The 25,412-nt window shown below is 44.1% G+C and overlaps 1 protein-coding gene across 5 annotated transcripts in view; it reads right to left on the bottom strand.

Annotated features, from left to right (window-relative positions):
• SEPTIN5 (septin 5) overlaps positions 1-25,412 on the bottom strand; it is a 98,946-nt gene that overhangs the window by 10,367 nt on the left and 63,167 nt on the right. For 4 of the 5 annotated variants that reach the window (XM_077293406.1, XM_077293407.1, XM_077293408.1 and 1 more), the window contains 6 exons: positions 24,200-24,317; positions 21,366-21,467; positions 21,056-21,152; positions 16,683-16,818; positions 11,805-11,834; positions 8,956-9,058 (listed from right to left, as the gene is read on the bottom strand). In XM_077293406.1, the coding sequence (XP_077149521.1) occupies positions 8,956-9,058; positions 11,805-11,834; positions 16,683-16,818; positions 21,056-21,152; positions 21,366-21,467; positions 24,200-24,317 (586 nt within the window). The remainder of the gene's footprint in view (positions 1-8,955; positions 9,059-11,804; positions 11,835-16,682; positions 16,819-21,055; positions 21,153-21,365; positions 21,468-24,199; positions 24,318-25,412) is intronic. The other variant, XM_077293405.1, reaches the window with a different exon arrangement.

The following is a 25,412-nucleotide window of genomic DNA, read 5'->3' on the forward strand; positions in this document are numbered from 1 at the left end:
ACGGAGCGGAGCTGTGTGTGTATGAGGTGTACGGAGCGGAGCTGTGTGTGTATGAGGTGTACGGAGCGGAGCTGTGTGAGTATGAGGTGTACGGAGCGGAGCCGTGTGTGTATGAGGTGTACGGAGCGGAGCCGTGTGTGTATGAGGTGTACGGAGCGGAGCCGTGTGTGTATGAGGTGTATGGAGCGGAGCTGTGTGTGTATGAGGTGTACGGAGCGGAGCTGTGTGTGTATGAGGTGTACGGAGCGGAGCTGTGTGAGTATGAGGTGTACGGAGCGGAGCTGTGTGTGTATGAGGTGTACGGAGCGGAGCCGTGTGTGTATGAGGTGTACAAGGCGGAGCCGGGTGTGTATGAGGTGTACGGAGCGGAGCCGTGTGTGTATGAGGTGTACGGAGCGGAGCCGTGTGTGTATGAGGTGTACAGAGCGGAGCAGTGTGTGTATGAGGTGTACAGAGCGGAGCCGTGTGTGTATGAGGTGTACGGAGCGGAGCCGTGGGTGTATGAGGTGTACAGAGCGGAGCAGTGTGTGTATGAGGTGTACGGAGCGGAGCCGTGTGTGTATGAGGTGTACAAGGCGGAGCCGGGTGTGTATGAGGTGTACAAGGCGGAGCCGGGTGTGTATGAGGTGTACAAGGCAGAGCCGGGTGTGTATGAGGTGTACAAGGCAGAGCTGGGTGTGTATGAGGTGTACGGAGCGGAGCCGTGTGTGTATGAGGTGTACAAGGCGGAGCTGGGTGTGTATTAGGTGTACGGAGCGGAGCCGTGTGTGTATGAGGTGTACGGAGCGGAGCTGTGTGTGTATGAGGTGTACGGAGCGGAGCTGTGTGAGTATGAGGTGTACGGAGCGGAGCTGTGTGTGTATGAGGTGTACGGAGCGGAGCCGTGTGTGTATGAGGTGTACAGAGCGGAGCCGTGTGTGTATGAGGTGTACGGAACGGAGCTGTGTGTGTATGAGGTGTACGGAGCGGAGCTGTGTGTGTATGAGGTGTACGGAGCGGAGCTGTGTGAGTATGAGGTGTACGGAGCGGAGCTGTGTGTGTATGAGGTGTACGGAGCGGAGCCGTGTGTGTATGAGGTGTACAGAGCGGAGCCGTGTGTGTATGAGGTGTACGGAGCGGAGCTGTGTGTGTATGAGGTGTACGGAGCGGAGCTGTGTGTGTATGAGGTGTACAAGGCAGAGCTGGGTGTGTATTAGGTGTACGGAGCGGAGCCGTGTGTGTATGAGGTGTACGGAGCGGAGCCGTGTGTGTATGAGGTGTACAAGGCAGAGCCGGGTGTGTATGAGGTGTACAAGGCAGAGCTGGGTGTGTATTAGGTGTACGGAGCGGAGCCGTGTGTGTATGAGGTGTACGGAGCGGAGCTGTGTGTGTATGAGGTGTACGGAGCGGAGCTGTGTGAGTATGAGGTGTACGGAGCGGAGCTGTGTGTGTATGAGGTGTACGGAGCGGAGCCGTGTGTGTATGAGGTGTACAAGGCGGAGCCGGGTGTGTATGAGGTGTACGGAGCGGAGCCGTGTGTGTATGAGGTGTACGGAGCGGAGCCGTGTGTGTATGAGGTGTACAGAGCGGAGCAGTGTGTGTATGAGGTGTACAGAGCGGAGCCGTGTGTGTATGAGGTGTACGGAGCGGAGCCGTGGGTGTATGAGGTGTACAGAGCGGAGCAGTGTGTGTATGAGGTGTACGGAGCGGAGCGGAGCGGAGCCGTGTGTGTACGAGGTGTACGGAGCGTAGCCGTGTGTGTACGAGGTGTACGGAGCGTAGCCGTGTGTGTACGAGGTATACGGAGCGAAGCCGTGTGTGCAAGGTGTACGGAGCGGAGCCGGGTGTGTACGAGGTGTACGGAGGGGAGCCGCATGTGCAATGTGTACGGAGCTCAGCCGCGTGTGTAGGAGTAACTATGTGTGGCCATTATACTGTAGGCAATATCATGTATGGCCAATTGTACAGTATGGAGCATCATGTGTGGCCATTGTACAGTATAGAGCACTATGTGTGGCCATTGTACAGTATGGACAGGGGCGTAACTACCGCGGTTGCAGCGGTCGCCACTGCGACCGGGCCCGGCAGGTCAGGGGCCCGAGGCCGGCAGGTCAGAGCAGGGCCGGACTGGCCATCGGGCACTTCTGGCAAATGCCAGAAGAGCCGGTGCCAGTCATGGGCTGCTCGATCCGCCGCCACCGACTCACCCCCCCCGCCGTCGCATTCAACTATACCGGCGTCTATGACACCGGTACAGTTAAATGCAATGACGGAGGAGAGAGCGTCTACAGACGCTCCCTCTCCCATCATTCCCCGCTCTGCCTCTGACACTGCAGGTGCGCGATGACGTCATATCATCGCGCACCTGCTGTGTCCCGGGCAGACTGCAGCCGAGCCTGAGATCGGAGCAGGAAGCAACGCTGGCAAGAGGAAAGGTAAGGAGAGTGTTTTTTTGTTTTTTTACTGGACTGTGGGGGCATTCTCGGGGGGGGGGGGCGAGAGATGCGGGCTGTGCTGTATAGACCACTGTGCGGGCTGTGCTGGATAGACCACTGTGCGGGCTGTGCTGGATAGACCACTGTGCGGGCTGTGCTGGATAGACCACTGTGCGGGCTGTGCTGGATAGACCACTGTGCGGGCTGTGCTGGATAGACCACTGTGCGGGCTGTGCTGGCACCCAACACCATATTGCAGTGCAGGGGATTCCTCCTGCACAGCAACAGTCCGAGGCGTATCTAGGGGAAGGGGGCAGCCGGGGCACGTGAGAGACAGGAAGCAGCTCCAGTCATCACGATGAGACAGCTTCTCAATCTGTTTTTTCCCCCTCATACATCTCATGTACCTCTGAATGAGATCGTATTTAAGAGAAAGCCAAAATAACCCCGGGACAGAAGGCGAGAGCAGGGGGGAGGTGCGCGACAGAGCCGCTTTAGTCAGGAGAAGCTGAGGAGCTGCAGCCGGTTTACATCAGCCACCCCTGTACCAGAGAGGAGATTGTGAGTTGTGTATATGAGCTGGTATCTCTGGTGTGTGTGTGTGTGTGTGTGTGTGTGTGATATCTGTAGTATGTGTGTGTGTGATATCTGTAGTGTGTGTGTGATAACTGTAGTATGTGTGTGATATCTGTAGTATGTCTGTGTGTGTGTGTGTGTGTGTGTGATATCTGTAGTGTGTGTTTGATATCTGTAGTGTGTGTGTGATAACTGATGTGTGTGTGATATCTGTAGTATGATGTGTGTGTGTGTGTGTGTGTGTGATATCTGTAGTGTGTGTGTGATATCTGTAGTATGTGTGTGTGTGAGGCAGCGGCGTAACTACCACGGTCACAGCTGCAAGCGGCTCTGGCAGGTCAGGGGGCCGTGTGTCCCCTTGAGCCTGTCTCCCTTATGCTTGTGTCCCCATGTGCCAGTCTCCCTTGCCCATTAGTCCCTGTGTGTCCCCATGTGCCTGTCTCCTATGTCCCCTTGTGCTTGTGTCAGTCTCCTTTGTCCCCTTGTGCTTGTGTCAGTCTCCTTCGCCCACTAGTCCCTGTGTGTCAGTCTCCCTTTCCCACTTGTCCCTGTGTGTCCCCTTGTGCTTGTATCCCTTGTGTCAGTCTCTTGCCCACTAGTCCCTGTGTGTCCCCTTGTGCCTGTCTCCCTTGTCCCCTTGTGCTTGTCCCTTGTCCCCGTGTGTCCCCGTGTGCCAGTCTCCCTTGTCCACTAGTCCCCATGTGCCCTGTGTGTCAGTCTCCCTTGCCCACTTGTCCCCATGTGCCCCTTGTGTCAGTCTCCATTGTCCCCTTGTGTCAGTCTCCCTTGCCCACTAGTCCCCTTGTAACCTTCTCCCCTGCCTCCTAGCCCCCATGTGTCCCCTTGTGCCTGTCTTCCTTGCCCACTTGTGCCCTCTCCCCTGCCCCCTAGTCACCATTTGCTCGTGTCTTTCTCACTGCCCCTGTATGGAGGGGCTGCATTATACTATGAGGGGGGCTGCATTGTATTCTATGGGGGTTACATTGAATTTTATGGCGGGGGGGGGCCCCATTTGGAAGTTCGCACCGGGGCCCATAACTTTGTAGTTACGCCACTGACGGTAACCGTGTATCTATATATCCTGACTATTCTACAATTGTACAGAAGCTCAGGATGAAGTTTGGAGAGGCTAAAAGACGCTTGCGTGAATTAGGACTGGCCTATTCTATGCTGTATCCAGCTAAATTACGTGTGGTGGCCATGGACAGGGTTCACTTTTTTCAAAATCCTGAGGAAGTGTCACATTGGCTGGACTTGAATGCTAAACGTATTGGAGCAGAAAAGACCCGCTGAGGAGGGTCAAATGTGGTCTTCTGGCTATTGTGATAGATGGGGGAGAGAAAATTGAGTTGATGGTTAATAGTGATCTGTTACTAAAAGAATTTGGGGTATGGTCCTTGTGCGCTAAGGTTGTGTTCGGCGGCGCAACTGTTTTTATATCCTGTTTCTAAAGGGCGGGGGGAGGAACGACTGGAAGATAGAGGGAAATCTATTTGTGGTGGTATCGGCTTTTGAGCCACTGCTGGGATAGCAACAGCGCGTTCCCCTTTCTCATACAGAGAGGGAGTAGGAGTTTATACGTTGATTGTTATAACGTTGTTGGGGGAGAAGTTATTGAGGGAAGGGTCGGGTAGGGTCAGGGGTTATTTTGTAATAATGAGGGGCTGGGGGGGAGGTTTGGGTAGGAGGGCTCAGTTTAGGGGGGTAAAGAAGACAAATGGAAAGAAGAAGAGAAGGTTTAAAATTATGCAAAATGATGGGAGATAGAGTTAAAATTTTGAGCTGGAACATTAGAGGATTATCGAATGTTACAAAACGTAAGGCTATTTTGCAGTATATTGTAAAACAGAGACCCTCGCTGGTGTGCCTTCAAGAAACTCACTTAGTAAAGGAAAAAACCGGTATATTGCATAAAAGATGGGTGAGGAAGGCTTACCATGCGACATTCTCGGCCTATGCTAGGGGAGTGTCAATCCTTGTGCATACAGGCGTACCGTTCGAGGAGGTAGAGGTGGTAATAGATAGTGATGGACAGTACGTATTCCTTGTGTGTAAGGTGTTTGCTAGACTGGTATGTGTCGTGTCGGTGTATATTCCTCCACCGTACTCAGGGAAAAAACTACAGGAAATCCTAAATATATCTGGTAGGTGGGGAGGAGTTCCATTACTTATAATAGGGGACGTTAACAATATCATTGATGATCCTTGGGATAGGGGGCAGCATGCTATGTTGAGGAAGGAGGGGAATTTGACAGCGTTTGGTAGTTATTTGAAAGAAGTGGCATGGAAAGACTTGTGGAGAGTGCGCAATACTAATACATACTGTTTCTCATGCTATTCAGCGACATACGGCTCTCTATCTCGTATTGACATGGCCCTAGGTAACGAAGAAATGGATAGGTTGGTACAAGAGGTGGATTATCTGCCTAGAATAGTGTCGGATCACAGTCCAGTGGTAGTAACAATTGAAATTGACGGCCTTGGGGGGATGGCTAAATTGGGTTGGAAGTTGAATCCCTTCTGGTTGCAAATTATTGATATGGGGAAGATCAGGGAAGAGATAAAGGAATTCTTTAAATTTAATGATGGTAGTGCAGCGAAACATGTGGTATGGGACACCATGAAGGCCTATTTGAGGGGTATATTATCTAAAGAGATATCTAGACATAAAACACAAACAAGAGAAGCTGACAAAGTGATATTGGAGGAATTGAAGGCAGCAGAGGCCGCACTTAGTAATTTACGTTCACAGGACACCGTGAATCGTATGAAAACGGCTCAGGAGGAGGTAAACAAATTACATCTACGCAAAGCAGAAAGGGCGAGAGCTTTTCAAAGAGAGGCCTTTTACGCGGAAGGAGAGAAGGTGGGTCACCTTCTCTCAGTGGTAACGTCTGCACAAAGGGATTCGTCACACGTACATGCTCTAGAATTAGAGAATGGTAGTATTGTAACACAGGGGGCCCAAATCTTAGATGGTTTTAAGGGATCCTATAGCAAACTGTATGAATCGCACACCGGGCAGGGAGAAGGTGACATTGACAGATTTCTAGAGGAGGCAAGTTTACCTAGATTAGAAGCTGAGGATAGAGATTGGTTAGATGGGCCGCTTACGGTGGAGGAGTTGGAGGGTGCCTTGAGGCCCATGGCGGGGGGGAAGGCTCCGGGGGCTGACGGTGTCCCTGTTGAGATTTATGGTGTCCTTTCTGAGGAGTTGTTGACCAGATTGTTGGGGGTCTTTGAGGAGTCACTGGAGAGGGGAATATTGCCTGATTCCATGAGGGAGGCCATTATTGTGGTCATCCCTAAACCTGAGAAGAACCCACGACTGCCGGAGTCATATAGACCAATATCACTCCTAACAACAGATGTTAAGATTTTGGCTAAAGCCTTGGCGAACAGACTGACCCGGGTGATAGAAAAGGTGGTCCATTCGGACCAATCGGACTTTATGCCTAATAAATCCACTGCCATCAACTTGAGAAGGTTATTTCTTAATATGCAGATACCGGCGGAGAATGCTGGGGGGAGGGTGGTGGTCTCCCTCGATGCGCATAAAGCCTTCGATAGTATTGAATGGCAATACCTGTGGACGGTCCTGAGTCGCTTTGGGTTTGGGCCGGTTTTTGTATTGTGGGTGAGGCTCCTGTACTCCTCTCCAGTGGCTAAAATCAGGGTGAACAATGCACTGTCAGATGGTTTTCAGTTGTTTCGGGGTACGCGGCAGGGATGCCCGCTGTCCCCGTTGCTGTTTGCTCTAGCGGTGGAACCTCTGGCAGCGGCTATCAGAAGGTCTCAGTTGGTAAAAGGGTTTGTGTATGGGAAAATGGAGGAAAAAATTGCTCTGTATGCTGACGACATTCTGCTTTTTCTTGAGGGTCCTGGGGAACCTTTGAGGAATGTAATTTCATTAATTGAAGAATTTGGGCAAATTTCAGGGTTGATTATCAATTGGGACAAATCAGGTGTTTTACAGGTGGATAGAGGAGTGGATTGTACTAGGGAGGTGGAAGAGGGAACAAAATTAAGGGTGGTTTCACAATTTAAATATCTAGGAGTCCAGGTGTCTCTCCCTTTGAATAGATTTGAGGAGCTCAATCTTGAGCCATTAATAACCAAATTACGTGCCAAAATCACAGCGTGGAATAAGCTGCATTTGTCGGTGGTGGGTAGAGTAAACCTTCTTAAGATGGTTGTGATGCCACAGGTTTTGTATTTTTTACATAACTCTCCGGTTTGGATCCCACGAACTAGATTCCGTAGACTTAAATCATTATTTGGAGAGTTAGTGTGGGGTGGGAGGTGCCCGAGAATTAGGCAAGAGATACTGCAAAGACCTAAAGACGAGGGGGGACTTGCCCTGCCTAATCCCTGGTTGTATTTTTTGTCGGCGCAGAGCCAACATCTTAGGGGATGGGGGAAAGGGCTTGAGGAAGGCCGGGGTCATAACAGTCTGATGTATATTATTGGCATGTGGCCCTTGGGTCAGGGCCTAGAAGCAGGACTATTCAAGAAATTGGGGGCTCGTCTTCACACTATAAATTTAATTCATAAGGTATGGCAGACGCTTAAAAGAATAAGAGGGGTTGAGGGATTCACAGAATTTTCACCTATTTGGGATAACCCTTCCTTTCAAGAATGCAATCATATGGAAGGATTGGGGGGAGTGGAGAGAAAAAGGCATTGGGTTGATAAGTCAGTTGATGCAGAATGGGAGCCTTAAGCCTTTTGAGATGCTGCAGCAAGAGTTCCAGTTCCCGGGGTTAAAACTATACCAATACAGACGGGTTCAACACGCATTTCAGGCACAGAAGAGGAGGGGGCCTATAGTGATCCAGAAGGATCTAATGTTGGACTTTATATTAAATAATAATGGACCAAAAGGGGCTATATCCGAAGTATATGGGGATCTGCTACACACATTTCTACTAGATTACCCTATAAAGGCCAGAGGGAAGTGGGAGGCCGAATTGGGGGAAATAGAAGATGATAGGTGGGAATCTATCTTAGAATACGTACCCAGGTTATCAATGAGTGAACCTGGGAGAATGTCACAATTGTATGTGATAAATAGGGCCTATAGGACACCTGATATGTTGTTTAAAGCCGGATTGAAAGACGATTCTGGGTGCCCTAGGTGCTCTCAGTCTCAGGCGGGCATACTACACATGTTATGGCTTTGTCCCAGACTATTTGCGTTCTGGGTTGTTGTGCTGAACCAAATTGGGGTGATCTATGCGTGTTCGATTCCCAGGGATCCGGAGGTTTGTGTACTTGGGTATGTGGAGGAAATCCTGACCGACGAAACTACCAAAATGGCTATAGCTAGATTACTGTTCATTGCGAGAAAGGTGATTGCAAGGTATTGGATTAGGGAGGAACCTCCTACTAGACGGGAGTTTATTGCACAGGCTAATCATATTGTCCAGCTCGAAAAAAGTATATATAATAAAAGGAACAGAATGGGCTTCTTTCAAAAGCTGTGGCAGCCATGGCTGGATGGGAACAATTAAGTGACTGTGGTAAAAAGTTACATATATTATAATATGTATGTGTTGTATCTTTTCTTTTCTCTTCTTTCCAGGAGTAATGTTTGGGCGGAGTTGGGTTTTCAGAGGGGAGGGGGGAGGGGGGGGGAAGGGAGGTTTCTATTAAATCAAAAACACAAATGTACCGTTTATTTGTATGGATACTGATGTCTTTATTTTGCACAATAAAATATCTGATTAAAAAAAAAAAAACAATCGTTCTCTCCCCATATAGCACAATAATAACTTTTTTTGCAGAAATATATGATCAACTCATTTTAGGAACAAGTGTTTTGCTCACTCATCTAATTATCGGTGACATGTTTACTGATGAACTACTCGTCGTAATGCACCATATGGCAATAACAAGGAAGGCTCATCATCCTACGCCAACCATCATGTCCAGCTCAACGAGCAGGACAGCGCATATTACATACCTCTTCATCCTTCATTTTTATGAGCTTCTCTGTTTCTGCGTCTGGGGTTGGCAGTGGAAGGATAGGGATGGGGCTCTCTATCCTGTTATCCTGAGTCAGTTTGCTGCAAAAGACAAGAGTGAGCAATGAGGAAGCAATTAAGATGAATTGTTTGGGTGTCATTGTTACTTACATATCATCTTTGCTGATAGAATATCATCCCCTAGCTGACTTCATGTACCTAAAGCTTCTTGTCAAGGGAGTCATTCATTTTTGTAAAGTTCTAATAGATAAAATGTATTTCATGCAGAACAGTTTTATGTGCTTTTAACAAACCTGACATTTAGTGTGACTTTTAATGGAAACTAAACATTTAAAAATGTTTTGTTATACTGTAGTCACCATTTAGCAGTTTTGATGGCTGGGGGTCCATGTCCTGAGACCCTAACTGAATGTACAAATTGAAAGTTGAGAGCATTCAGCTTAGCAAGCGAGCAGGGTGGTGTTAGAACCCACAGACTTTCTGTTGAGCTCCTTCCCTGCTCTGCTCAAGTTTGAGAATAACTTGGACACTCTTAATCTTATTTTGACATAGCAGTGGGGTTGTCAGATGCTAGACCCTCACCACTCCAAACTACTAAACAGTGGAGATACCATGGGAAAAGTATCTGAAATGTTTAGTCACCCTTCAAGGGAATCTGTTAGCAGGATTTTGCTATGTCATCTGAGAGCACCAGAACGTAGGAGCAGAGACCCTGATGTCAGATGTCACTTACTGGGCTGTGTTCTGCTGCTTCAATACAATCAGCATTTTTAGGAGATTATCATTCTTAGGGCTCATACTCACTTGCGAGCAACTCGGATGAGTCTCGCACGGCAATACCCGGCACTCGGGAGCGGAGCGTGCGGCTGCATGTATTCCTATCTGAGTGCCGGCAGCAGCGCCGGGTATTAACATGCGAGACTCATCCGAGTTGCTCACAAGTGAGTATGAGCCCTTAGACAACTTGGCACATGCAGGATAGTCCAACCCTGACCACAGCATTAATTAGCAGCTTTATGTCACTATACAGTGGCATGTAAAAGTTTGGGCACCCCCTGGTCAAAATTACTGTTATTGTGAACAGATAAGCAAGTTGAAGATGAAATGATTTCATGAAGGCCTATAGTTAAAGATGGCACTTTTCCTTTGTATTACTGTAGCCAATAGCTTCCACACACTATGTGATTTGCACACTATAAGTAGCTGGTATTTATCCATAAAAGGCCATGTAAAAAAAAACACTGTTAACCTGCCCATATGGGGTTAATCTGCAGGTATTAGCACTGTGACACTGTGGCGCCACACTGAGAGCCCCACTGCTGGGTGGAAATAAACTTTATTCCCCTCGGCGGCCATGCTCATTCATTCCACAGGGGTGCGACCAGAACGGTTTCACTCACTGCTCAGTGCAGAGAGAACGGTGGTGGCAACCCTGATCCCCCACAATGACTCACAGCCAGCTCATCAGAGTCGTGCACCCCTATGACCGAAAGAGTGTGGTTGCCAGGGAATAAAATTCATTATCCCCTGGCAGTGGGGCTCTCAGTGCGGCAGCCACATGATGTCAGAAAAGTATTACTCCCACATATACAGGTTAATAGCGTTTTTTTACATGACACATTCCGTTTAAAGCACTGGGCATATTTTCCACTCCATATAGGCCCTGCACAGTGTTTAACTGCACAGCGTGCTCAACCAAGCACTCAAAGCCCATGTACTCCTTTGCACAGTTTTTTTTCTTATTGTTCATTTGCTTCTAAAATGCAAAATTACGTAACTTTCTAAATTGTCTTCACTAAAAATGTTCAATTATGCTGGTCATTGACTCTAAGTCCTTCTATATAGCTGAACTATACAGATACAAATCTGTCAGAGCTCCTGATTTTGTATCTTCTCCTCTCCCCTTCTTTCTCTCAGTGTTAGAGATAGCAGGAGGGATGGGGATAATATAAATATGTCTGCAGCATGGTCAGTTATAAAGCTTCTGGTAGGGCAGAGAAAACAGGCTATAGAACAAGACGAAAGCACATGAAGAGGAAATATGTGCAGTTCTGGAGCTGTGCTGATACTCAAAAGCAAGTGAAGACAGCAGAACTCTGGATACACACATATATTATATCCAGCCTATATTACTGGGAGAGACACTCCCGCAAGAGGAAAATCTAAAACTTGGATCACACTCTAAATTGCATAAAAAAGGGTTTGAAAATGAATAAAGGAAGATCGCAGACTGAAACTTAGTAATATATTAAGAAATAAATGTAAGGATTAATATATGTAAAACTATTTTTTTCAATGTCAAAGGAGTCCATCGCCTTTAAAGATAAAGCACATCTTAGGTAAGTTCCTTTTACAGTCCTATTTGATACTGTACAGCTCATATTTCAGAAGCTGCAGACAGAAGAGAGTTGGGCCATGTTCAGACATGAAGCAAAGTATATTAAGTGATGACTCTCTCTGCAGCAATTTAGGTAGAATGTATGTGAATGGCGTATCCTTATCCACATGTAGTGGAACAAATTGTGCACAATTCAAAACATACTGCAGATTTTCAATTCCTTATCCTGCTCTCTTTTTTTGCAGAAATGCCACATTCCAAGCTGAAGAAGCCAAAGCAATGCGGTCAAGTGATCATATCATATGACGGCCAACGACAGCGTCAGGATGACAGTCACTTCAGGCTCTATTTCTAACATACAGCCACAGGGGAGCAGACATTCATACAGATTAGTAAGACCCTAAATGTTTTATTAAATTGCCTTAAATCATTAGACAGCATATAATGGGAACATTCGGCGGCAAAATGTTACTTAAGTTTAACCCTAACCTTTCTGCTGTGTTCAAAACTTCTTCATGCCTTTAAAAGACAAAAAGTGATAAAATGTAATAATGCAGACCTGAATATGTATCAGACTGTAGGTTAATATGGTTATAAGATAAGTTATTTGTAAGCTCTGTGATGGCAGAAGCATTATTATGTTAGTTGTATTAAAGTTAGAATTTTCCAGCATTTCGGATCCAAGGACTTTATTTGATCACGACAGGATTTACCAATAAATATAACGCACTGATCTATGACCTTATCACATTCATGGTGCTAATAACTGTGCACACAAGAAATCATTGTCCAAGCACCTTACTATGGATGAGTAAGGGTAAGGCCCCAAACGTTTTGCCTAGAGCCTGCCAAGAATTCGAGCTACCACCAATACCAAGCCTTAATCAGAATACAATTGATACAAATACCAGATATTTCTGCCTTGCTCACACAGTGCAGCTTTTCTGTAGTTTTTGCTGCTTAAAATGAAGAAGAGAAATGGAAGGTTTTCGAATTATGACTTAAGGCTCCTTGAACATTAAAGTTAGCTTTCGGTGGGGCCAGCTAACCATTATATCTCTCCCTCTAACTCAGTGTTGGGAGAGAGGAAAATTGGGAATTATTAAACTTTTGATCCTTTTGTTTTCATAGGAAATAAACCATTGCCAGAGGTGTCTGACAGTGGTCAACTTCTGACCCACACTGGAAACCATGAACACCAAGCCAAGCCAAACAGTCATGTATATGGGGGAGTCGGAAAATATTATTCAAGCATTCAGTCGACAGCCATCTCATGGGGACATTTAGGTTTAAAGGGGTTGATCTATGTGCCCCTGCTATGTACTGTGTTTTTTTGCTGTGTCCATCCATGTAAAGATGCTGACGTTCCTTGGTCGTGAATACACAGCTCCTGGCCAAAGCCATAGAAGAAAGAATAAGTGAATATACAGGTGACAAGGCAGGGACTCTCAGTGTTAGGGAACACATTTCTCTGTAAGCTCATTATAAATAAAGTCAGTGAGGGACGAGCTCTGGTAGTCATCTTAGCTCTTAGGTCACTGACTGGTAACACTTCACTCCTGTGATAAAACAAACAGACAGGGAAGTGCGTTAACACACACATACACACTGCACACACACACACACACACACACACACACACACACACACAAACAGCTGAAAGTCCCTGCTTTCTCACCAGTATATTCACTTACGCTTTCTTCCCTGCGAAAAACTGTGTATGTGCGACCATAACATGCAGGACTCAACATAGTTTGACAAAGCAAATAACACAGTACATAGCATGGGCACATTCATAAGGTTATCTCTGCACAGAGACGTTTATTTTTTAATACAACCAATTGTGGAACTAATCAATATTCCAAGACCTATTGACGAAAACGGTGCAACCCCATTAAGGCAAACCTGTCACTAAATTTAAGGCCAAGTAAACCACCAGCATGTGGTTATGCACTTTGGGCTTAACTTTCTATACATCTACTCAAAACCAGTTATTTTGGAATGAGACATTAACAAAACTTATAAATTAGCTCATAAGAGTCTAAGATTCAAGTACTGTCATCAGACACAGCACACCTCGCGTCACAAGATGCATTTTAGTCATGTAAAAATGATGGCTAAAATGTATTGTACTCCTGAAATATGCAATAGTGAAGCACGGTAGCTCAGTGGTTAGCACTGTTGAATTATATTGCCCGGGTTCTGGGTTCAAATCCCACCAAGGACAATATCTGCATGGAGTTGTTCTCCCCGTGTTTGCGTGGGTTTCCTTCGTGTTCTCCGGTTTCCTCCCACACTAACAAAGATATATTCATAGTGAATTTAGATTGTGAGCCCCAATGGGGACAGAAATGATGAGCTGTGTAAAATGCTATGGAAATTAATGGTGCTATAAAAGTGTGTAAAATAAATAAGGGAAATTCACTGATGAGTGCACAGCTAAAGCAGCTCTACCCCGGGCAATACTGGAATTAAAGATGTTTGGGGGAGTTAAAGATTTATGACTTTCCCTTGGAATAAGCTATTCAATCAGGGGTGGGTGTGAGCCAGTATTTTACAATATTCAGTCTTACTGATTTATTTTTATATTTTGCATTAGATTAGAGATAATTTTTCAAAGTTGCAAAGTTTGATAAGTTATTTTCACGTCGTATTCAAACACCGTCACTATTCAAGACAACTACCCAACAGTAAGTGCATGTATCTTCTGCCCCGGCAGTGTTCTTAGCATATACTGTGTAACCACATCAAGAAACACCAAAGCAGAGCAACTACAGACTTTAAAGGGAGTAGAGGGAACATTCAGCAGACTTTACGGAACAAACTTATCCCGGGATAAGTTTATGGGTTATTCTATGTAAGTCACAAAGATGCTTAATACAATAAGTGATTTAGATCTCACCAAGTCTAAAATACAAGTTGGCTTTTTCAGAACTATTTAGCTTATAATAAGCCTTCAATAATGCATAATTTGAGGCCACAAAACCATCCATGAGGCCAAGAGGAAACTGATGGAAGATGCTAAATTAGATGGGAGGGGACTTTGGCAATATTCTTATAGCCTCTCAATTCATCAAAGGCTACAAAATATTTGGTTTATGCATTATACTATTATAAATCTGTCAAGTAACCCTGTTCCGTTAAAAAATAGGGTTCCCTCACATCTGCGTATAAAATCGGCAAGTGCAATGTGAGCAAAACAAATTGCATTGCACTCGCACCAATGTTATTAAATCAGGCAGTGTTCATCTGCGAGTTTTTGCTCATCTGCAATTGGGGCAAGAAAAATAATTGCAGAATGCTACGTATAGCTGCGTAAAATGGCCGATACTCACCAATGCAAGTATGCGAGAAGAAAAAAAATTAATCGCACTGCACACAGACCATGCATATGCCGTCCAAATTTCTCATAAGCCAAGTACAGTAAATTCAGGGTGTGAACAGTCAGAATAAATAAAGTGCTCAGGTAGTTTACTGTACATGTATTTAGCTATTAAATATAAGATTAAATGAAAAAAAATGACATGGGGTCCTCCTTATATTTAATACCCAGCTTAGGAAAAGCAGACAGCTGGGGGCTAGTGTTATTGTTCTGGGAAGAGGCTAATATCAATGAAGTTTCTCAGCCTACAGCTGTCTGCGTAGCCTTTACTGGTTATTAAAAAGGGGGTCCAAAAAAATGTCAGCTGTGTGATGTCCGCTGACTTCAAGCCTAGGGGTTGATGATGGAGAGGCGTCTGCAGTAAACTTACTGACATCATCGCTCGCAGCATGAAATATTTCTTATGCGGTGACGTCAGTAAAGTTACTGCAGTTCATCGACTATGAACTACGATAAGCTTACTGACATCAGCGCGCATCACAGAAGCCGGATTTACACACTACAGTCATTGTGTTCCAGCTGCCATGCTGAGAAATCACATTACTAATGTCACCGCTCAGAAACTGCATCCGGATGTAGCAGAGTCGGGGATCGTCATGGGACGGATATACGGAGGACCCCTTTGGATTATTTTATATTTTTAAAGTAATAAATTGGTAAAAGAGGGTCAAGGAGTGATTTTTACAATTAAAGGACCTTTGTGTGTGTTTTTTGCTTTGGACTAAGAAGTTAGTGATGGGGGTGTCTGACATCTCTCCATTATTGTCCCTTGGGCTTCATGTCAGCGAACACTATAGAGCTTACATGAACCCCAAAACCAGGGCAAGCGGGAAGACCAGAGGCTAAGCGACAGAATTGGTGCATCTAATGGATACGTCATTTCTGAGACGGCAGAGGGCTGGTCTTATTAGCCTAGGAGGGGGGCAATATCCATGGCCCTTTCTCAGCCTATTATTATCAGCCTGCAGCTGTCTACTTAGCCTTTGCTGGTTATTAAAAATAGGGGGATCCATGTCATTTTTTTGAGGGGTCCCCTTTTTTAATAACCAGTAAAGGCTACGCAGACAGCTGTAAGCTGATATTAATAGCCTGGGAAGCTTCATGGATATTGGCCTCTTCCCAGAATAATAACACCAGCCCCAGCTGTCTGCTTTCCCTCAGCTGTACATTAAAAATAAGGGGGATCCCACACCATTTTTTTTCTTTTATTTATTAGCTAACTACAATACATTTATTAGCTAAGTACAGTAAACTACACAAGCACTGCACTAATTATATATCTCACTGCCATATTTCTTACTATCACCTATTTAAAGTATCTATCTGTATGTAAGATTGTTTTATTAGTTCGAAAACTAGATTGAAGTGACAGAGAATTACTGTATGCAAAAGCTGCTATTAAAAACAAATTGCATACAACTTGCATACGCATGTTGTACCACTATCATACAGATGCTAGGTGAGGAAAAAAAAGCGCACTCGCATAGCACTCACATGACATACAGATGCTAGGTGAGAAAAAAAACACATGACACTCGCCTGTCACTCAACAACTTTTCTGGCTGAGAATCTCAGCTAATTTATATACGCAGATGTGAGCTACTTTTAAAGAGGTTGTCAGGTCATCTAGTATTGAGGATAGGTCATCAATATCAGATTGGTGAAGATCTGCCATCTGACTCCCACACTAATCAGCTTATGACAGCTGATCTGTGTGTGTGCCTGCTGTCAGACTTCATATTGATGACCTATCCCAAAGGTACATGCCTTGACAACCCATGTTAAGTACTAGTACCTGGAAAATGGTAATTTAACTTTTCTTTTCACGCTTGACTATATAAAATACTATGGTAAAAATGTGTGACAACTTGTATTTCAGATTCAATGCCCATTTAAGTCCAGCTAAAAACGAGCAGTTAGATTTGTATAGAATGAACATTCCATGTATCTCCTGAGAGCGCCATTATTATTTTATTGCACCTTACCTTGTCATCTGCTGGATACACTGGGCTCTGTAGTTCTCATAATGTACGTCACACGTAACATCCTTGAGGTCATGCATATGAGTCCGAATCAACATATTCCGTAGCTTTACAAAGTCACAGTGTGCCTGGTTCTCTACTGTGAGAAGATAGAAGAAAAAAAAAGGGGGTGGTATTGTGTTAGTCAGTTGAAAAAAGACTGCTCTCAGTGGGAAAAACAAGATATTCTTGTAGTTATGATACCCTTTAATGGCTAATAAAAATAAAATAAATGATGTTACACAGAAAACTTTGAGACTTCTTAGGTCTTTTCCTCAGGCATGGTATAACAAAGTTTTTAAAGAAACACAAATATATGCACAAACAAACAGCGACATGTCATAATAAATGGACATTTAAATAAACAAACAAACTGAGCTCAAAGAATGGGCCGCGCTTAGTAACCCGATATTTACCCTGGTTACCATTGTAAAAGTAACAAAAAAAAATAGTACATACTCACATTCTGATGTCTGTCACGTCCCCCGGTGTACTATTTTTTTTTTGTTACTTTTACAATGGTAACCAGGGTAAATATCGGGTTACTAAGCGCAGCCCTGCACTTAGTAACCCTATGTTTACCCTGGTTACCCGGGTGCTGCAGGGGGACTTCGGCATCGTTGAAGACAGTTTCAACGATGCCGAAGTCGTTCCCCTGATCGTTGGTCGCTGGAGAGAGCTGTCTGTGTGACAGCTCCCCAGCGACCACACAACGACTTACCAACGATCACGGCCAGGTCGTATCGCTGGTCGTGATCGTTGGTAAGTTGTTTAGTGTAACGGTACCTTAAGATCAGAGGCCTGGTGCCCTCACTGTCTCTGGAGCAGATTCCTCAGATTCTGTAGCTTTGTTTTTGTGTTTTAAAGCTGCCTTTTAGTATGACAACTTTCATATTGTTTATGTTGTATCCTGGACATCAGAAATGTTTAGCCACTGGTAAATGTTTTTTTTAAATCTGTAATCGTGTGGTGATAAGACCTGATCATTGCTCTCAGCTTCTGTCCTGTTCCTCCCACTTAGAGACCCCCAGTAGGACATATAGTGCATAGAATTAAGTACACCACATTGGAAGAGGAACATTGGAATGTCCCACATATCTTATAATCTTGCTGAGTGTTGGGAATCTGTATGCGGTCTTTGGTCTCTACATGAGTGCAGGTTTTGCAGCTCTTCACATTCGTGTATCCGAGGACATTGAAGAAACCATAGAAGTGTGAATGAGATCAATACTACTTGGACCTAAAGGACATCATATCTGCACTACATCTTATCTGCATGTGCTGAATACTTTAAACAATTCTATTATTTCCTGTTATTGGCCATGCCAGGCTAATGTATTTTATCACACTTATCTGTAGGCATGAGCTCCTTCCAATACTTTTATACTCAAAGGGTCCGATTCATCAAGACTTCTGATTCATGAACATCTGCACGCCTCTTCATGAATCTGGAACGTCTGATGAGTGGCGTGCCCTTCCGTGAGCTAGACCAGAAATCTCACTACAGTCAGATACTGGAGTGAGATTTCTGAAGTAGGGAACGTAAGGAATGCCAGAGTTTGTCATGAATTAAAGGGAACCTGTCACCCCCAAAATCGTATATGAGCTGCGACCACCGGCATCAGGGGCTTATCTACAGTACAGCATTCTGTAATGCTGTAGATAAGCCCTCGATGTAACCTGAAAGATGAGAAATATAGGTTATATTATACTCACCCAGGGGCGGTCCCGCTGTGGTCCAGGTCCGATTGGTGTCGCGGTCCGGTCCGGGGCCTCTTATCTGCATAAGATCACGTCCTCTTCTTGTCTTCTTGCCGTGGCTACGGCGCAGGCGTACTTTGTCTGGCAAGTTGAGGGCAGAGCAAAGTACTGCAGTGCGCAGGTGACGGGCCTCTCTGACCTTTCCCGGCACCTGCGCACTGCAGTACTTTGCTCTGCCCTCAACAGGGCAGACAAAGTACGCATGCGCCGCAGCAAGAAGAGGACGTCATAGTATGAAGATGGGAGGTACTGGACCCAGACTGCGACGCCCATCGGACCGGACCGCATCAGGACCGCCTCTGAGTGAATATAATCTACCGTAACTTGTTTTTCTTCTCTCTCAGGTTACATCGGGGGCTTATCTACAGCATTACAGAATGCTCTAGATAAGCCCGATGCCGGTGGCCGCAGCTCATATAAGATTTTGGGGGTGACAGACTCCCTTTAAGATGAGCTGTGGGGTCCAGCCCTGCTTTAGTTCCTCCCATTCAGTTGGTGCTGGGAAAAGCTGTTCTGAAAACACCAAAAGTTTCAAACTTTTGGCACAACTGTAAGTTGCACCTAAATTTTGTGACTTTTCAAAAGCTTTTATGACAGAATTTTGGGGTGGAAGCTTTGATGAATTGGGCCTATGATCGTTAACGGTATTAGAAGCAATTACAGGTTGAACAGGATATAAGACAGTGGTTCTTTAAATGATTAAAAGAAGTAGGATCACACATGACATGTGAAGATGTTTTGATTGTTTTTGGCAGCAGACAAAGGCTTTTTAGCACATTGTGAAAAATATGTGTCTGAGAAGGAGAGGAAGTGTGGCCATCACCGCTGTAATCAGAGCTTTGTTCATAGACATAATGCTTTGCTATTCATACATCAAACAGCTGAAATAAAAGCAGAATTGTTCTTTTTTTTGTTATGGCTTCTAAATATAGTGGCTGTAATTCCTGTTTCTTCTAACATGCCATGTATTTAAGGTCACCACACACACAACTGGCCGCCACTTACCTGACTTTCGGCTGTGTACATGATACATTCAGTATGCAACTTAAAGCTCCTCGTATAGAACAATCATACTTACACACGTGCACACCCACTGTGACAAATACAGAGTATATAACCAGATATGTGTTAATGGTGTCATAGTATGTGTGTTTGTGCAAGTATCTGTGGACTATCTAAGTGTGTCTATGTCAAAAGCCATAAAACCTCCTCTACTATAAAAATCCTATATCCACCTCTGCATTTAACTGTAATTTGAAAAGGCATTGAAAGCGTCGTCCCAAGTTCTTATGTGGTTAAAATTGCAAAGTGATTGTAAAAATAAGCAACTTTGCAATTTACTTGTTATTAAAAATCCCCTCTATTCTCAAGAAGAGAGGGTATGGTAATTCTCTAGCGTCCACTGCTTAGGTTACTGGCCACCACTCTGCAATCTCTGAGTGGCCAGTTTCCAAGGCAAGGCTCTATACTTTAGAGCAATGTTTCTCAACTCCGGTCCTCAAGACCCACCAACAGGTCATGTTTTCAGGATTTCCTTACTACTGCATAGGTGATGGAATTAATGCTTGAGCAGGTGATGCAATTATCACCTGTGCTATACATAGGAAATCCTGAAAAAAAGCCCTGTTGGTGGGTCTTGAGGACTGAAGTTGAGAAACATTGCTTCAGAGCCTGCTCAAGGCATTCTGAAGCTGGTGGGATTGTTGGATAGCCCCACCTTCAGTTCTCCTGCGCCATCTCTCATGCTGCAGAATTAAAGCTGCCTCTGCTAGCTGTGAGGGTGAATGCATGGTTCAGACCAGCAGTGCAACCATGCCACTGGCCCGAACTATCAGTCTTCAGGAGCGCACTATCCACAGGAAAGCCGGAGGCTAGGAGCAATACACTCTTGAAAAAAAAAAAACATAGACAAAAGCTGTCTCAAAGTGGAAAATATCATAAGTGTATGTTCACATACAGATTTGCTGCAACAATGTCTACTCATATCCTATTCATCTAAGCGCGGCTTCCATATGTCCATGTGCAATAATAAACCAAGCGCTCTCTTTCACTTTATAGCTTTGTACTACTCATACAACCTGAACCTTAGGCTTGCTATGTGCAGAATAGACCAGACATGGGTAAAGTGCGGCCCACGGACTGTGACAGCCAAAGAACTGGATGAAGTGGTGTCACCACCCAGCCGCCCCCAGCCTAGCGTCTCACTTTCACTAGTCTCTGCATACACCAGTGAATACAATGATGGATCAGGGAGCCTTTAGTAAAGTAAGTGGAATACAACAGTAATAATGAGCAAAATTAAGTTCAGCCCCCCACACAGTCTCTTATATGGCCCTTTTTTTGAAAATTATTGAGCCATCCCTGGACCATACTTCATACTTCTGAGATATATACAACGTATGTTTGTATATATCTCAAAAACAAAAAAAAACATGTAGGAATAAAAAAGTGGTCAGACTTGATTACCCATTAGATTATTTCACTATAAATGTTAAAACTTTGTATAGACCCTGATAGAATCTAAGACAAGTGGGTTAATCCTCACACTGGCAGTGACACTAGAAGTTCTAACTTACCTTCCACTATACCCCATGGATAGAGGCGACCTCGTACCCGCTGACCTTTAGCCTCTACCACTGTATTGCTTCCAATTACAGCAAACGGTACACTCTCCTGTAACAGAAAAGTAACTGATAAATTCATAGCGAAAACAGAACGATCGTACACAGACTTAAAAGCAGTAAGACTAGTTAGGTGAAAACTATACTGCACCGGCTCATTGTGGTAGATGGCAAGATATAGGACAGTGTAAAATAATATGTACTATACTATACATCAAAATATATTATTAAGGAGATAAGAAAAAATATCGCTTGTTCTGTTCACCTTCAGCTCCTTGTCCTGCTGTTTAAAGTCATCATCTTCATCGGAGTCACATTCTGGGAACTGATAGACTTTTATTCCAAACTTTTCAATCTCTTCTCTCACCTGAAAAACATGAGAAATGAGTTCAAGCTCGGGATGCCCAGTTTAGAAAAACCATTTTCAAACGCCCGGTGATTCCTGTTATCTAAAGGGGGTTTTCTGTTCAGGATCATCCTCATCTCTTGGCCAAGGAGCAATTACACATATCCTGTCTTGCTCTGGAGGATCCTGCCTATGTAATGCTTTATTTTCTCTATAGTGGCACTGCAAGGAAAATGGACACTTCAAAATTTGTTTCCTTGGATTACAGCTGATTGCTGGGGCACTTTTATCAACTTATCGTTGATGAATTTTTGTCCTAAGCAAAAAAAACCCTTTAATAATAATTAACAGTTCACAGAAACATGTCAATATAATGGAAATAAAATTGACAACAGCTTCATGGAAAGGCTCAGGGATGTTGCTGGAATTTATTAACTTCTGTAGCCTTGTTTCCTAATAAGAAACTTTGATATAAAGTCAATGTGACCATTTGTCTAGTTCCACTTATATAAAAAAAAGGATGTTGCTGTGCTGGGTATTTAAGTGAAGTAGCTACAGACATTTAGCACTAGTGCTTTTATACTTGTAAAATAACAAACAGAGCAGGTATTCACCCTCCCGAGCTTCAGCACCAGCTCTCAACTGCTGCTTCAGTATCTGTGTTTTGGCAGCAGCAAAATCGTCATGTCAACAGAGCACACCACCACTGCAGCCAATCACTAAGCTCAGTGGCTCGTATCTACATCAGCAAACTGCAAAACCACAGAGCTCAGTGATTGACTGCAGTGGTGATGTACACTGCAGCCAAAACACAGAGACTGGAGCAGCAATAGAGAGCTGGTGCTGGACCCAGTGAGTAAGAGTACCTGATCTGTTTGCTATTTTACTAGTATAACGTGTTTGGGGATCACTTTTCTTAAGAGTGCAAAACCCTTCTGAGGACTTGTTCCAAAAGGAAGAAAACATTGATGGCCTGTCCCAAAGACGGTTCATCAATGCAAATTCTCAGATAATCCCTTTAAAGGGTTATTCTCAACATGAGTGTTCAGCAGTGCACAGGTCTCCATTTTCTTCACTCCCTTGTTGCTGGGAGAACGGCACTCCTTCCTGATTGACAGTTCTGCTTCAGCAGTTTGTCCTTCTGCTGAGCTTATGGTGCTACTGTCACACACTGCGGTCAGTCAGTGGCTTGTTGTAAAGTCTACTGATATCACTTTAACGGCAAATAGATATATTAGTGTCTTTCAACAAGCACATTGCTCCAGAAAGTAGTAGTTATTACGAAAACTGGAAAGTGAGAGCAGTGACAGTGAGAAGGACAGTTTTGGAAGCCGCAACAGGTGTGGGCTGGGAGCTTGTCATTTTACAGGACTGATAACATCACCTCAGGCTGACATGGAGGGGGAGATGAGCAGCTTACTGCTGTATAGGAACGAATGGGCTGGAGAGAGGAGAATTGGATCTCAGTAGTTAATGTTGCTACTGTGCATACTCAGCTAGGCTCAGGTAGTCAGTCTCCAATGTAAAGAGCTCTAAACAATTTATGAGAAAAGCTCTCATAGCAGAACGACAGCAGATAGAAAAACTCAGTCAATTACAAACGTGCTTATTTTCATGCTAACTACCTATACCAATTTCATAACATAAAAATACCCCTATAAGGCCTTGTTCACTCTGGTATCATGACTTCCATTTTTGCAGGTTCATCATGATTCATTTGAGATGATCCATTTTGTCCCCATGAACTGATCTGTCTTCAGGGTTCCCCTTTACTTTAGATTGCATGCATTAGGCTATGTGCACACGTTGCGGATTTCCTGCGGATCTGCAGCGTTTTTTTACGGTGCAGAAACGCTGGAGATCCGCAAGTGATTTACAGTACAATGTAAATCAATGTGAAAAAAAAAACCGCTGTGCTGATGGTGCAGAAAATTCCGGGCGGAAACGCTGCAGATTAAAAGAAGTAGCATGTCATTTCTTTTTTGCGGATCTGCAGCGCTTTTGTACCCATTCCATTATAGAAATCCACAGGGGTAAAAAAAGCAGTAAATCCACAACAAATCCGCACCAAAAACGCGACAAATCTGCACAAAAAAAGCGACAAATCCGCACCTGCGTTTTCTGCCAAGAGATGCAGAATCCGCACCAGAAATTGCTAAGCCTAATCCGCAACGTGTGCACATTGCCTTAATATTCTGACCATTCATACACAAACCAAACCTAATGGAAAGAGACTACCACAACAGTGAACAGAGCATACAAGTACGCAGCATCGTAAGTACATAATTTTCATTGCCCAATTAAAATTTATTTTGTAGTACCCATGGTCTGCTGCATCCTATCATCTCTGGCCATTATCATTAAAGGGAACCTGAGCGGTGCCCCATGCTCTCCTACCCACCACCATTTGTTTACTCCTTTATAAATACACTTTCTCCTGGATGACACAAACAGATGTTTTAAAAAAGTCTTTTTACTGTCCATTTTTTATTTGTAACGCCCCTTTGACTAGTCAAAAGGTTATTTGCATATTAAAAACGGACTGTAAAAAACTTTTTTTAAACATCTGTTTTTGTGTCGTCTAGGAGAAAGTGCTTGTTAGGAAGGGTATTTATAAAGGAATATACAAATGCTTGTGGGTTCGAGAGAATGGGAGACCTGTCCGGTTCCCTTTAATAATAATGGCCAGAGATGATAGGATGCAGCAGACCTGTCCGTTTCCCTTTAACAAACACAGTTCTCCAAATACTCACCCGATCTTTCAGTTTTCTGATCTCAATGGGTACCAGGCAGTCAGCTTTGGCAATCAGCGGAACGATATTAACCTTCTCATGCAGAGCTTTCATAAAAGCCACATCCACTGGCCGCAGCCTGACACAAATGGGAAGAAAACACAGAGAGGTCACCTAATGGCCTCCTAGCAGCTAATGCTCAGGATCTCAGCATGGGGTACACTGGGATGCCTCACAGTGTCTCTGTAACATTGCAGCGTGACTAATGGATGGAAATGAATCCATGTATGAGATAACATACATCAGATTCTTGGGGGTATCAAATTTTCGATGTCACCCACAGTGCCTGATCGAAGTCATGTAAACTCTGGGTCTTTAATCCCTTCATCATGTGACGATTTTTTGTTCCTGCACTTTTTTTTTTTTCTCCCACTCTTCCAAGATACATTTTATTTTTCCTGTCAAAAAAGCCATATGAGGGTTTGTTTTTATGCAAGACGAGTTTTAGCTTTGATTGACGCCATTCATTTTTCCATACAAAGTACTTAAAAATTGGCAAAAAATTATTCCAGGCGTGATGAAATGTTTAAAAAAGCAATTCAGACATTGATTTTGGGGTATGTTTTTATGGCACTCATTGTGCAGTAAAAATGACCTATCCAGAAGATTTTCCAAGTCAGTATGATTACAGCAAAACTTAAAATTAAACTATGACCACCAGTCCAAAAAGTATGAATTTAAGCAGGGTGGGACTAATAAGTTAAAATATAACCTTTAATTGAAAGTTATTAAAAGTCCAGATGAACTACACCAAGAAGAAAATAAGTACACTATAGACACAAAAAAACAAACAAAAAAAACAAAAACAAAAGTGAATACTTAAACTAAATATAACCAGAGACACAATCACAAACATGTACAATATTACACACATTTAAAAGGAGACAAACTCCTCAAGCTTCAACAAAAACTATGCGGCCATGTATTTAGGCCATACACAAATCAGGTAGCCCTTCTTAGACCACTAGTACAAAAGGGAACAATCTCACCTCATACTCTTTTATCCACCATATCGAGGGTGTCAAATGAATGGGGGAGGCAAAACATGCAAATTCCATACATTACCCCACATCGATCACCATGAAGTCATATTACCCCAGAATTCAGGCTTCCCAACGCGTTTCGTTTTCAAGACTCATCAGGGGAAGATGTGATGAATAAACAAAATCGGGTG

Source organism: Ranitomeya variabilis, chromosome 1, assembly GCF_051348905.1.
Source record: "Ranitomeya variabilis isolate aRanVar5 chromosome 1, aRanVar5.hap1, whole genome shotgun sequence".
NCBI classification, from domain to species: domain Eukaryota; kingdom Metazoa; phylum Chordata; class Amphibia; order Anura; family Dendrobatidae; genus Ranitomeya; species Ranitomeya variabilis.